The sequence below is a fragment of the Arvicola amphibius genome, chromosome 5 (genome assembly GCF_903992535.2).
Source record: "Arvicola amphibius chromosome 5, mArvAmp1.2, whole genome shotgun sequence".
Taxonomy (NCBI): Eukaryota; Metazoa; Chordata; class Mammalia; order Rodentia; family Cricetidae; genus Arvicola; species Arvicola amphibius.
In genome coordinates, this window is record NC_052051.1 from 112,348,101 (window position 1) to 112,362,450 (window position 14,350).

General features: G+C 48.5%; 1 protein-coding gene across 2 annotated transcripts in view; it reads left to right on the plus strand.

Moving 5' to 3' along the window:
- Window positions 1–6,360, plus strand: part of Ctnna1 (catenin alpha 1) — a 127,907-nt gene extending 121,547 nt beyond the window's left edge. For both annotated transcript variants that reach the window (XM_038329399.2, XM_038329400.2), the window contains exons 14-18: window positions 1,492–1,602; window positions 2,675–2,856; window positions 2,995–3,100; window positions 4,361–4,495; window positions 5,223–6,360. In XM_038329399.2, the coding sequence (XP_038185327.1) occupies window positions 1,492–1,602; window positions 2,675–2,856; window positions 2,995–3,100; window positions 4,361–4,495; window positions 5,223–5,510 (822 nt within the window). In that variant the 3' untranslated portion in view covers window positions 5,511–6,360. The remainder of the gene's footprint in view (window positions 1–1,491; window positions 1,603–2,674; window positions 2,857–2,994; window positions 3,101–4,360; window positions 4,496–5,222) is intronic.
- The last annotated feature ends 7,990 nt before the right edge of the window (window positions 6,361–14,350 follow it).

The following is a 14,350-nucleotide window of genomic DNA, read 5'->3' on the forward strand; positions in this document are numbered from 1 at the left end:
AGTCTGACTGGCTTTGTCTTCCCTGCACGTTCCCACCCTGGTCCAAGACCTGGCATTCCTTACCTAGTCCCACCCGTCTGCCCAAAGGCCCCTTAGCCCAGGCATCAGCCCCTGGGCCGCAGTCTGACTGTGTCATCTGGTGCTCTGTGCTCTAAGGTGTTCGTGTCACTCGTCCTGTCACCTGTTGCTCTTCTCACCTGAGCTGGGACCCAGCTAGTAAGCCACATTGTTTTTCCTCAGTCTACCAGCATTTCTCCCATCTGCACGTCCCCTTTCCTGCTCACAGATCTGCCTGTTTCCACTCAGCATGACGGCTCCGTTTGCGGAGCTCCAGGAGGTCACACAGCTGACTCCGTCTCTGCCCAGTGCTCCTGTGGTTTCCTGCTAGAATAGCTGAGTGAGTGAACAAAGGAAAAGGAGCTTTTCTTTCAAGAACAGTTCTTAGGACCCAGATAGGCTGTGGGCAGGTGCTGCTGTGGAAACCTCTCTAGACTTAGCACACCAGCTCTGCGACCAGGGCTTGGAGGTCACCCTGGAAGGGTCTTTGTGGCTCTGATACCTGTGATCCCTGCCCACCACTGTTCTTACTTCTTTAGGGTAGGCCCAGCCTTTGCCTGTCAGAACCCATGCCCATGCCCATGTCCCTGAGTGCCTCCCACATGTTCTGTCGCTTGATCCTCACTACAAGGCCCTGGCCGTGACTTGCCTCAGTGCCCTCCTGTCACAGGCTGGTCGTCTGGACTAAAAGCCAACCCCAGCTGTCCTGCCTAATAACGGTGTCAATCAGTAGCTAATGAGGAGAGGCTGGCAGGTTGTACAAAATACAAATTTTACTAAGTAGTTAAAGCAGAGAATGAGAAGCAGCAGTCCGTCCCATTGGTATACACTGATTTCTTATCTGCTGTATTCTCTTTTTCTTTGATAAAAGTAAAATATGACTTTTAATAATATATTGCTTTGTTTTAGTCCTCAAAATAGCCTTTGGCATCTAGAGAGAAAGTCCAGTATTAATTTGTCATTTTCTTGTTGTCATAAAGTGGGACTTTTATGAGAATGCTTTCTGTTGTATAAAAACACCTAATTTAAAGACTTTTGACCAAGGGTAGTTTTCGGAACTGTATTAAAAGTGAAATCTTTATGTTACAGCAAGCCTGAGCTCTTCACCCTATGAAAGGAGCTCTCTATAAAAAGTGAGGGTGTGGCCAGGCAGTGGTGGCATGCCTTTAATTAGCACTCAGGAGGCAGAGGAAAGTGGATCTTGGTGAGTTTGAGGCCAGCTTGGTCTACAAAGCAAGTTCCTAAACAGCCAGGACTGGTAACACAGAAAAACCCTGTCTCCAAAAACCAAGAAAAAAAAAGAGGTGAAGGTGTGGAGGCCACACAAACGACTCTGGTGACCGCACTCTGGGTCTCCATGCTCTGCCGAGATGTCATTCAGGGAGTCTGGAGGCAGGGGACTCTGTCTGACTCAGTCTTTTGTCTTGGCTGCAGACCCCCGAGGAATTGGATGACTCTGACTTTGAGACGGAAGATTTTGATGTCAGAAGTAGGACAAGCGTGCAGACGGAAGACGACCAGCTGATAGCTGGACAAAGTGCCCGGGTGAGAATCCGCTCCCTGGCCCGCTGACTTGTTCTGTAAGGCTCCCTGGCTGTTCTCTCCTCTAGGATATTTAGTAGTATTCAGGGCTCCGTTCTTCTTGTCTGGTTTTGGTGTTATGACCTAAATCCTAAGTCATGGCACCTACTGGTCATTTGTGGCTTCCCACCACATACCTCCTCAGCTAGGAACAAGGCTAGAATTTGGGACCTCGACTACCCCTTGGGCTGCCAGTTTATGGTACCCCGAGTCAGAAAAGGCTGCCAATCTAATCAGAATAATGTTTATTAAAGAGAATTTTGAAATACTTCTAAACCATTGCATTGATAACTATGGGAGTGAGCTCTTAATTATTCATGGGCCTTAAAAACAATAACAAAAAGCCCATAAACCCCACTAGTACATTCAAGAAAACCAGTCAGCACCATTGCTTTGGAGTCCTTAAGTCTCCAGTCAATAATAAGATCTCTGCTTTTGGAAGTATGCCAAGATGTATCTCTAAGAAGTCTATTTTCTCACTACATGGAAATCCATCAGAGAGCTTGTCCCTGCTCTAGGCCTTACTGAGTCATGAGCACTTGGAGAGCTAAGAGGATGGAGCCCAGGCTGTGGGCTTGAATTGGTAATTGGCCTCCAAAGTGCTGCTTGTCAGGTAGCTAAGGTGTGTGTTCCTCAGAAGATTCTCTGTCTTCTCACACTACCGCTGGTAGGCCTCTTGAACTTGGGAATGTCTGTTTAGGGCTCCACCCACATACCCCTTTCTCTCCTTTCCTATTGCCACAAAGAGCAGCAAGTTTGAAACTTTTAAGAGTCAGGCCGTCAGATCAGCACGGTGTGGCTGTGAAGCCACTGAGTTAGCCTCCTGTGCTGTTTCCTACACATTCAGACATGTTTGGGAAATGGTTCAGGAACTTAGGCTGCAGAAAAGTTCTGCAAGGATAAGAAAATAGCCCTTCAGGCAAAGTGAAACTATTAAAGCATTGACCTACTACCCACGTTGTGGATTGCTGCTAGAAGTCTTCTTGGCTAATGCCCTGTGAGAACTTCCTAAGAGTGGTTTGGCTTGTGATTGTAGGCGATCATGGCTCAGCTTCCTCAGGAGCAAAAAGCAAAGATTGCAGAACAGGTGGCCAGCTTCCAGGAAGAAAAGAGCAAGTTGGATGCTGAAGTATCTAAATGGGATGACAGTGGCAATGACATCATCGTTCTGGCCAAGCAGATGTGCATGATTATGATGGAGATGACCGACTTCACCCGGTGAGCAGAAGCCCACTCTGCAGACTTTGTAGAGAGAGAGTTTACTTCTCAGGACCCTGATGCTTTGTTGACATCCCTTCTCCATTCACCTCCAACCAGGAGGGGCTTCATAGACAGGGATCCTGTTCTCTTTTTCAGAGGCAAAGGGCCACTCAAAAATACATCAGATGTGATCAGTGCTGCCAAGAAAATCGCCGAGGCGGGATCCAGGATGGATAAGCTTGGCCGAACAATCGCAGATCATGTAAGTGGCAGTCTGCCTGGCCCACTGCTGAGGTAGCTGTCTGATCATTTTCAGGGGCCACAGTTTATCTTTGAAAACTGCCCTAACCTACTTAATTAATCCCAGCATACGTTCCTAAGGATTTCTCAGATCTGCTTCTCTGACAAGTCTCAGGAGTTGGTGTGTATGTCCAAAAACTTTCTATCACTAAATCATTAAAACCAGCCTCTACCATTTCTTTTCTTTCTCCCTCCTGAGAACTCCATTTCTGGGCAGAAGCATATCCTGCCTGTCCCAGCACTGGCACTGATGTATGGCGGCCTCTTGCTGAGGTTTCTGTAGAACTTGGGAGCTCTGGGGACTGTTAGAGGTTGGAACAGGCTTCTCTACCACAGCACATTCCTTTGACTTAAGCCAGAAAAGTTCTACCAGTTGTGGGTTTTGGGGGTTATCCATGCTGCAGAATGAGTGACAGCTGCCCCTCGTTACTCAAGCCACCATTTGACGGTCATTCTTGACTACCCAGTAAAAAGCCTTGTGGACCTGGTCTTTGCTGCCTGAAGTCAGTAGCTCTATTGATCTCTCGCCTACCTGGACCACTGTGGCCTGTGGCCTTTTCTTTTCTCCATTCTGCATACAGCCATCAGTACTGTCATTTTACACTGCAAATCAGACTTGAGTCTGTCCTGCTTTGGTGGCATCTTAGGAAAAATTTAAAAGCTTTCCGCGTGGAGTATTGGCTCCGTTTTATACCATGCTGCTCACTTCATCCCGGCCCCCACCCCAATGAGAGCACTGTTTCCCTCTCTGATGAGGCCTAAGCACCTGGGCTTCAGTGCAGCCTGGGCAGGGCCACACTTGTAACTTTCGGTAATCATCTCCGCCTAGAGCGAGTGTCTGTCAGCAGGGGCTTATCCTGTGCACCCTTGTTGAGCAGACAGTGCCTGAGGCAGAGATGCTTAATTTACATAACTCAGAACCTTGACTTTTCTGTATGACTAGGCCCTTCCTTGAAATCACCTTGTAGGGCCAGGAACTTCTCCCCAGGGCTGGAAACCTAGGCGTAGGTGGTCGTTTGCCAGCAGGCGCTGAGGCTCAGGGTGCGCCACCATGTACCCCATGCAGTGCTGCCTGGCTGTCATGGCCCTAGAGAACAGAGCACTTTAGGAAAGGAGGGAGCATGCTAGTGCCTACAGGAAGCCTTTGAGAAACAGCCCTGGGAGCAGGGGATTGTCTCAGTGGGGCTGGGAACAGGCAGTGCTGAGCTTCTTGTCCCATCAGTGCCCAGACTCCGCCTGCAAGCAGGACCTGCTGGCCTACCTCCAGCGCATAGCTCTCTACTGCCACCAGCTCAACATCTGTAGCAAGGTCAAGGCTGAAGTGCAGAACCTTGGTGGAGAGCTCGTCGTCTCCGGGGTAAGTGTGGCAATGAGAAGTGGTGGCTAGTGGGAATTTGCTGAAAGTATATGACCTGCATACCACCTACCTACCTCAGACACAGAAAGTATAGAGACCAGAAACTGCAAAACCCATCTGGTTCCTGGAGCCCCACAGACCACACGCTGTCGCTGACAGCTGCTCTTTGGAAAGGGTGTTTTTACTCTCCCCACCCCCCAGAGTAATGAAGCCTGCTCAGAAATTACCAAGTAGAGCTGTGCAGGCTGCTTTCTCAGTTCCTACCCACAAAGAGCTGAATTGTAGCAGTTCATCAGGTCACCATGAGCAAGAAGAGGAGACGGAACATTCTCTGTTCTCTAATGGGAGACCAGACCCCCATACCTGAGATCACCAGCGTGTGTTGGATGGAAGTGGTATGACTTCAAGTCTTCTCTGTCGCTATTCATGTGCCAGTGCTGCACAGCCTTGCAGTCACTCAGGATCATCCAGAAAGTCCCCGGCCCTGGGGGACGGGGTTGCTGAGGTGATCTTATATTTTGTGTTATCACCATTTCTTCTCAAAGGCAAGTATTTGCAGGTTACGTGGATAAGGACTGCCATTGAGAGAGCAGTAACAGCCTCTGCACAGTGCTACGGAGACCCCCCAAGCCCTGAACCTAAGGTGGTGGAGGCCCTAGCTGCTGTGACCAGGCCTGCATGTATGCAGGGAGCACCAGGCTCTTCACCACTCCTCTCTCCCTTGTAGGTGGACAGCGCCATGTCCCTGATCCAGGCAGCCAAGAACTTGATGAATGCTGTGGTGCAGACAGTGAAGGCTTCCTATGTGGCTTCCACCAAATACCAGAAGTCACAGGGCATGGCATCCCTCAACCTTCCTGCTGTGTCATGGAAGATGAAGGCGCCTGAGAAGAAGCCCTTGGTGAAGAGGGAGAAGCAGGATGAAACACAGACCAAGATTAAACGAGCCTCTCAGAAGAAGCATGTGAGCCCCGTGCAGGCCCTTAGTGAGTTCAAAGCCATGGACAGCATCTGAGCCGCTCTGCCCATGGGGCCTACAAATGCTTCATGCAAATATATTTGCTAAGTAGAAAACACTTAGATTCCACGGGAGGTAGCAGATTTCCAATCCAACCAGGTGGTGAATTTTGCAAGGACATGTTTGTGTTAAAGCTGTTAAAAAAAAAAGCTTTAGAATTCAGAAGTATATTTCTAGCTATATTTTTATAAGCTTAAATGAAAATAAAAGTTCCTTAACCAAAGAGTACCACATTAACTTCTGGTCACATTTCAGAGTCGGATGAGGTCTGTTTTCTAGGTAGAGATGCGGGCTGGAGGAGAGAGGTGCCCTCAGCCCTACCATTGGCCATCGTGGAGTTAAATGGCCAAGTGGACCCAGGGTAAGCCACTGGGCAGCCTGAGAAACAGCCTAGAGAAGGAACTTCTTCTGAAGAATAAACTATAGGAAACAATAAAGCATAATGTATTGTGTAGGAAATTGATAGCTTTCTTTATGAAACAAAATGGGAATTATAATGCATGGCTACAGTTACTAATGTGCTCTGCTGCAGGACATTAATAGAGCTGCTTTTTCAGACTAGAAAGATGTGATGCCATAATCAGAACATGCTTCCCCCGTTACTCCAGCATCAAATGCAAATTCATCATTGGCCTTACTTCTCATAACTGCAGTGTTTCCTGCCTTGGGCTGGCAGAGAAGCCTGGCAGGATAGTGTTTGCCTAGGCGGTGACTTAGACTCCACCTTATTTGTGATTTCTATAGCAATGACCATAGCGATGAGGTAAGATTTTACTACTGTCTTATTTAAATTTTATGAATCTGTTTTTTACACTAATTTTCCCAATAAAGTCCACTATGAAACCAAGAATAAGAAGTTATTCCTTTGCCTTCAGTAAGAACCGCAGACTTCTGACTCATTGTGCCTCTGAACCCCACGCCCACTTCCCAGGATAGTAGCTGCCTTGGGAGGGAAGGCGCCAGCTCTTGGCTCATGCAGGAGGTCAGGTCGTGTCTGCGGCCCAGCCTGTCCTTCCCCTCTGAGTTTTCATAAGAAGAATGGTCTTCCTGAGGATTCAAGTCAAAGCTGTGGGCACAGTCATGTTAGCACTTGACCGGGACGTGATGGCCGTGGCCATTGTCACCTTACAAGAGTCTCTTCTTTCTGCTATTTCAGTCAACTCTTACCTTGCTCACTCAGTTGCTGTCCCCTGGTCAAGGTTACGGCCTTCCACAGTCTATCAGACCCGGCCTTAGTTCCTATCTTATCAAACCTGCTTATGAGGGGGGGGGACACTTCCTAGTCACGCTTCCTCCAGTGTGCCTTCACACACACACACGCCGTCACTCCTGCAGTGCCTGAACCCTGTCCTCCCCTGTGTGTCACTTTCCTGATCTTCCCAGATTCCTGGCTTTAAATGGTTGATGTTAAGCTTGATGCTTTTAGCTGTTCGGCCTGGCCAGAGCACACCTGCCGTCTGCTCTCCCTACATCAAGTCCCTCCCTGCTATTTCCTACCTTGCCTGCATTCCCAGTCACCCTTTTCTGACTAAGTAGCAAATGAAATCACCTTTAAGACGCTCGCACGGTCTCCAGTTGTGTCCACCTCTGCGGTAATCTATTACCTCTGAGACGTCCCCTACAGCGCATGCAGTCACGCATCACAGCTGATGCGCTTTCAAGCTTGCTGGGTGCCATTGCCAGGCCCAGTTTCTTGTCGCATGGACTCTTCCATAGAGTGACTCACATGGCAGCTGCCTTTCCCCGAGTGGTCTAGTGTTCTCTGGAGGTCATTTCCCAGCTTCCCTGCTGCACTGTGCTGGTGTCACCAGGTTTGTTTCTGCTGGTCACATGTGGTGATCTTGTTTGGATGACTAGGACCTAGGCCACTTGCTGCATGTGTAAGGGAGATAAGTCCCCATCACTGACACCACCAGACTCCCTGCAGTGTTTGTAGGTGCTTGTAACAAATCTTGCCTCGAGTTTATAAATACAGCATAGGCTGCCGACCATCTGCAAATGTGTGGAGGCCACACCAGCACCCGTCCATCTATCTTCACCACAGGCCCTCATGGCGGAGCTGGAGTCCTGGCCTGGGTTTGGGCCCTGGGCTTTTGGTTTGCAGAACCTGGGTGATGGAAACAAGTCAACCCTGCTTGCCTTGGACCCTCTGGCACTCCAGGCTTCTGTGGCCTCGGCACCGCCTATATCTCGCATTGTTTGCCTGAGCAGGAACTTGGGGTTGACCCCTTAAGAGATTTGTCTTTGTGCTGGGTTTCTGGATGCCTTTTCTGTGTCCTCGGGACTGGTTGTGTGGTTTTTAGACGCGGCCAGCTTTGCGCTGTGACCTGGCAATGCCCTAAGCGCCTGGGACCGGAAAAGAAGGCCCTCGCATGCTACTGCCTTAGCTTGTCAAGCTCTGCCTGCTGTCCGTCCCCAGCCAGTTCACTTGCTGCACCACCACAAGTCCCCAGTGCCTGTCTATCCAGTCTCCTTTCCAGCTCTGGCATTGCCACAGCAGAGGCCAAGGGCTAAGCAGCCTGCAGCCACTGCGATCAAGCCCAGCTTCTGCATCAAGTCCTTTATCAGCCTATGTATGCACTTGCCACCTGTGTCTTTTGTCTGAGACTGGGGCCTTGCCATCCACACGCACACACTGCTCTCTGGATCCCATGTCTGTCACTTCATGTCCTAGGCATGGTCTTGGCTGTGTCCTCTATCAGAATAGGGGAGTTGTTTGTAAAAAGCGGGCAACTGAAGAAGCCAGATCAAGATCTTGAAACACTTGGAGTCCTTGCAAATCTTGTGGTGCCACAGAGTATGCGATGTGACTCACTGTGTGGGGACCTCATGAAAATCCCAGGGAGGTGCTAGTCCCTGCCCCTTGACATTTTTCAGGACATCACTCCCCTCTGCCTCATACTGCTGACATGGGTCCAGGAAGACCTGCTCTCAACTTGGTGAGGCCTGAGTAAGCAAAGGCACAAGTCCCTATCCTGCGTGTCGCTCCCTGACCTACCACTCTTGCCGCTCTGAACTTGGAACAACCCACACGGTCATTGCAGGGCACCCAGGCCTCTACCCGCAAGGTTTGTGCATTCCTAACCACCCTGCCCCCTTCTGTGCCCTCTTCCCCAACTTAACCTCTGTAGTACCTAATTGCTCAGAACTTCCAGGCCCAACCTTCTGGACCTTCCACACGGGCCAGGGCCACCACCCCAAGAAGGAGCTGCTGCAATGAGCATGCCAGAGTCGTCCAGTTCTTATCATGTCACCTGTATTTGCAGCATGGCAGGTGTCCATGTTCTCATCTCTTGAGCCCTCGGGCTGAGGCAATAGATGCAGAGGCAAAACCCCTCATCCAAGTTACCTGGCACCACATGGCTTGACCCCAACGCCAACTTCAAGGTCTATTCCCACCATCATCCCCCAGGTGCCAGCCATCCATGAGCTTCAGCTGCATATGGTACCTACCTGCTGTAGGCTTTTGTGATGCTTCAGATTTCTCTTCCTCTCTCAGCTCCTTAATGCCTGTGTTGTTGCCATGGTGCAGGGCTCAGCTCTGAGTTCTGCTTCTCCTGTCTGTCCCACCATGACAGCGTACAGGCCTGTGGCATCCAAACAGTGCCTGCTGCTAAAATGTCCAGGGCAGGGCCGGGAGAGGCTCTGCCTCTACACTCCTCATCATTTACAAGCAATAAAGAATGCCTTTGTCAACTGAGGTGACTTAACAGCTGCCACTAATTCTCACTGTGCTCTTGTACCACAGCCAACCTATGTCACCAACAAATGACATCAATGTTGTTTGACATTTCTGTTTATCTGAGGGAGCTAAACATGTTAGAACCATACCTGTTGGTCAGTGTTGCTGATCAGACAGTTGTCACCAGGTCCTGTGCTACCTACCGAGTCACTACTGTGCTTACACATACTTTTGATTGGCGGTAGCATTTTCTGCCCTTTTAAAAATGTATTTGTGTATTTATTAGTTTTGAGATGGTCACACTGTTGACCAGTCTGGCCTTAAACTTTGAACCCTCCTGACTTTCCAGTATCAGAATTACATGCATGGTGAGCCACCATGTCTACCATCACTTTCCTAGAAGTCGAGCTTCCATCCTTGAATGGGTGTCCCAGTGTCTTTGGTACAGGTTGTTACTATGTCCGATCACTGCCCCATCCTGATTGCTGTTCTGAACCAGAGTTGGCGTAGGATCCCCGGGCTGTGCAGTCACCCTGAGCCAGCGAGGGTGAAGAGCCTCCAGAGCACAACACGGGAAAAGCAGCAATGGGTGGAGGAACTGCTGAAGCTCACTCTTGTTTTTGATTTTTAAAAATTTAGGGTGGGGTGGGGCTAGAGAAATGGCTGTGTTAAGAGCATTTGTTGGGGTTCGATTCCCAGCACTCACATGGTGCACACAACCGTCTGTAACTCATTTCAGGGGATCCAACACTCTCTTCTGGCCTCTGGGCACTAGGCACACACGATACCAAGACATACATGCAGGCAAAACACCCACACACATAATAAATAAAATTTGAAACTTTTAAAATAGAATTAAAATTTAAAAGTAGGTTAGAATTTACATATAGTAAAACCTACTCTTTCTGATGTCACAGGATAGTTACCTCGCTCCCTCGTGCTATCCCAGGGTAGTTGGGGCGCAGCCTTTCCCTCTAGTGCCTCTATATAAATGAAATCCCTTGTTCTTAGCCTTTGCATCTGGTTACATCTGGCACGGTGCATCCCGGGGAGCACCGAGCCCTTGAGCAGCACGCACTGCCGTGAGCACCTTGCTCAGGCTTCAGTAGTGAGTAGTTCACTAGCGGGTACAGGGTGTCCATTCATCCTCTAAGGGACTGGAACTGTTTCTAGCTTTGTCTTTTCAATACATACATTTTATAGAAGCATTTAAACATAGGCTTTTGTATAAACATTTTTTATTTTTCTCAAGTAAACACCTAGGAAGAAGGGTGTGTTCTGTCCTAAGTATGTTTAACTGTAAGAGGCCTGCAAACCTCACATCCAGTGTACTATGTCATTTTGCATTTCTCCAGCAGCAGCCAGCGAGCCTCCAGCTGTTCCGTCACTGGCACTTGGCATCCTCAGCTGTGTGTGTTTGGGTGTAGGTGTGCGGTGTGTTTCATGGTGGCTTTATGTGCATTTCTCTAACAACTAAGGATGTTGAGTGTGCTCATGTGCTCTGCAGCCATCTGTGTGTCTGGTGAAATGCCTTTTCAAATCTCTTGTCTTTTATCGGGTAGACTGCAGGTGGGCTCTGGAAGCTCCGTGCATATTCTGGCTATAAACCTTTTGTTGAATATGTGATTTGCAAAGGGCTTTCTGTTTGTCATTTTTTATTTTCTTCATTTCTTACATTTTACTTTGAGTCCAACTTATGGGATTTTTAGTTTTCTGAATGATAAGCCTGGTGTTATATCTAAGAGCTCTGCCTGACTTTAGATCACAAAGATTTGTCTCCTATTTTTTATGAAAGTTTTAGATTTAGGTCCATGATTTGGTACACAGGCTGAACTATGTAGTAGTCGTGAGGTTCGGGGTCCATAGGTCTGACTGCTATGGCACCATTTATTGAAAACATAATCTTTTCTTAACCTTTGTACCTTGGTGAAGAATCAGTTGCTGAAGTGGAGCACGCCTTTAATGCCAGCACTCGGGAGGCAGAGGCAGGCGGATCTCTGAGTGCGAGGATAGCCAGGGCTCTATAAGAGAGCCTGTCTCAAAAAGAACAAAAACCCAAACCACTTAACTATATAGTAGCCACTCCTCACTTAGTTTTGCTTTTTCTTCATTCCAGTTACCCTTGCTCAACCATGACCCAAGAATAAATATTAAATAGAAAATTATAGAAATTAACATTTTATAAGCGTCACGTTGTACACTTGTGTAGATAGAGTACCACTCACCCTGTTCAGCTCTGTCCTGCAATGACCATTGGCCTGAGAATTGGCCTTTGTCCACACGGCATCTGCGACATGCTCATAGTCACTGAGGAGCTGCCTTGGCTATAAGAGGGACCCCAGTCATGGAAATGCAGTTCTTACAGTCAAGTACCACCTAATAATAATGGCTCCAACATGCAAGAGTAGTGATGGCTAAACCTGGACACACCTCTAAGAAGCTCCACAGTGCTCTCTTCACATAAAAAGGTGATTCTCAACAGAAGGAAAGAAAAGCCACTAGGAAACTGGGGGGAAAAGGAAGGATGTTCTCGTTCTGCTGTTAAGTCTCCAAGATGCAAATCACTGCCACCGTGCAGAGGTGCATAGCTAAGACAGACAGCACCAGACCTCTCTGAGTTCAAGTCCAGCCTGCTCTACGTAGTGAGTTCCAGGCCATCCAGGGTTACATGGGGAGACCTTTTCTCAAAAATCAAAACAAGAAGATAAAAAAGGCACCATATAGAAAGGGAAGAGCAAACCCAGGCAGTTTTAGAGCTAGGCAGGATCTAAGCTTCAGGCTCCTGAAAGGCCAGTCCTGACCATATTTGCGTTCATCTCTGATTTACTGATCTGTTTTTCTATTCTTTGTTTCTTGGAGACAGAGTCTCCACATAGCTCTGGCTGTTCTGGAACTCACTAAGTAGACCAGGCTAGCCTCAAACTCAGAGATCCACCTGCCTCAGCCTCCCAAGTGCTGGAATTAAAGGCCTCCATTACCATGCCGGGCTATGTGTCTACTCTTCGGTAAAAGTCATATATATGGTCCTGATACCTATGTGCTTGCTGTCTTTTGTTAAAATAATATTTTATTTGTATTTTATGTACATGGTGTTTTGCCTGGATGTAGCCTGTGTGAGCGTGTCAGATCCCTAGAACAGGAGTTATAGACAGTTGTGAGCTGCCATGTGGGTGCTGGGAATTGAACTCAGGTCTCATCTGGAAGAGCAGCCAGTGCTCTTAACCCCTGATGGGCATCTCTCCAGCCCCATGGGCTTGTAGTCTTAAAATTAGCTGGTCTGAGCCCTTCTCCTTTTCAAAATTATTTTAACCATTCTAATGCCTTTGTGTTTCCACTTAAATTTTCAAACAAGACTCATAACATCTAAATATAAAGTTAACTTTGCTGAGGCTGACATGCAGCTGCACGAGCCTTCCAATCCTGGGCTCAGTATGTCTCCCACTTATTAGGATGGTCTTTGATTTTCTTCTCTGGTATTGTATGGTTGCCAGCATAGATTCCTGCACCTTTGCCACCATAAATTACACTTCATTTTTCTGCTCCGACTATAAAGTGCCACGTTCAGATTTTAACATCTGCCTATGCCCAGTGTAACAGAAAGAAACACATTGGTTCAGGCAGAGACTTTAAACCTTGTCCTTTACAAACCTAATGGCTCCAGGAGCCCTTCTTCCGCGAGTCTGTGGACTTTCGCACACTGGCTGTCTGGGAATACCATCTCATTTCTGCTTTCTGTCTGCTTCTCATTTCATTTGGCTGCTAAGGCCCACCCAGAACTTCAGCACAATCCTGGGGAACTGGGAAGATGGCCCTTGGTATTGACCTTAGAGGAATGAATTCAGCCTTTCAGCTGATAAGGGCAGGTGCAGGGTTATGTAGACTCTTGTGAGGTTAGGGAAGGTCCTTCTGTTGTGGGTGATGTGGCAGGGATCTGCAGAGGGACAGCAGGCAGGGTGACATGTGAACTCCCTCCCTCCCTCCCTCCCTCCCTCCCTCCCTCCCTCCCTCCCTCCCTCCCTCCCTCCCTCCCTCCCTCCCTCCCTCCTCTCTCTCTCTCTCTCTCTCTCTCTCTCTCTCTCTCTCTCTCTCTCTCTCTCTCTCAGCTCACTTGCAAATAGCATCAGCGCCTGCCTGTTGAGAACCTGATAACTGCTGGGTGCCTCAGCTGTTCTAATCTGGTGCCAAGAACCTGGGGGCTCCTGCGAGTGGCTGGTCCGCCATGATGGAGGCTTGGAGATGCTGGTTCCCAGAGCAGAGCAGTCAGCAGCAGCAGCAGCAGCAGGGCCGATTAGCCAGGTGGAGGGAGGAAAGGCCTTCTGCCGTGCCCCTTTGGCTATGCCCACATTTGGGGTGGGTCTTCACACACCTACTCGGGTGATTCTATTTTGTGGAAAAGTTACATTAAAATCAACCGTCCCAGGCGCATATGGCTGGGTTTTGTTCCGTGCTCTGCATCTATGAGACAGTCCCATGGCCTTGCTTTCAGGGTGTGAACACGGTGAATGGAGCTGAACCAACCATGCTCTCCCAGGTGCTGGTCCCTATAGCACCTCAGGTAAGCACCCACACAGTGGCAGGCAGGGATACCACGTGGGAGCCTGGCTTTCTGTGACTCCAAAGGGGACTGAGCCCAGGAATTTCCCCCAAGTTGAAGTCCTGGGCACAGGCCCACCACACCTGAGAACCGAGTCAGACTTACAGCCTGTGGAAGTGCAGGGAAGTAAATGCAGATGTTTACAGCCCTGGGTTCGTGGGGATTTGTGGCAGAGCAATAGAAAGCGCAGAGTAAAACCCACGCTCTCCGCTGCTGTTTCCTCCGGGCTGTCAAATGGACTTTACAGCGCATTTATTTAGTTGTTGGCGGCTTATCTGCTACTCACCTTTAATGCTGTGGATTCACAGTGACGGCCCCTTTCATCTTCAGTATGGGTGATTTATGATTCCCAGCATTCCCGGAGCCACCTTTTAGTCTCACTGATCTTTCTCTATACTTTTTTTGTTTTCAACTTTATTGGTTTCTTTTTTAAAGCTAATTTATAAAATTACCATAGATTATAATCATTTTATTAAATTTTTTTGAGACAGGGTTTCTGTGTTGTGTAGCCCTGGCTGTCCTGGAACTCACTCTGTAGACCAGGCTGACCTCTACTCACAG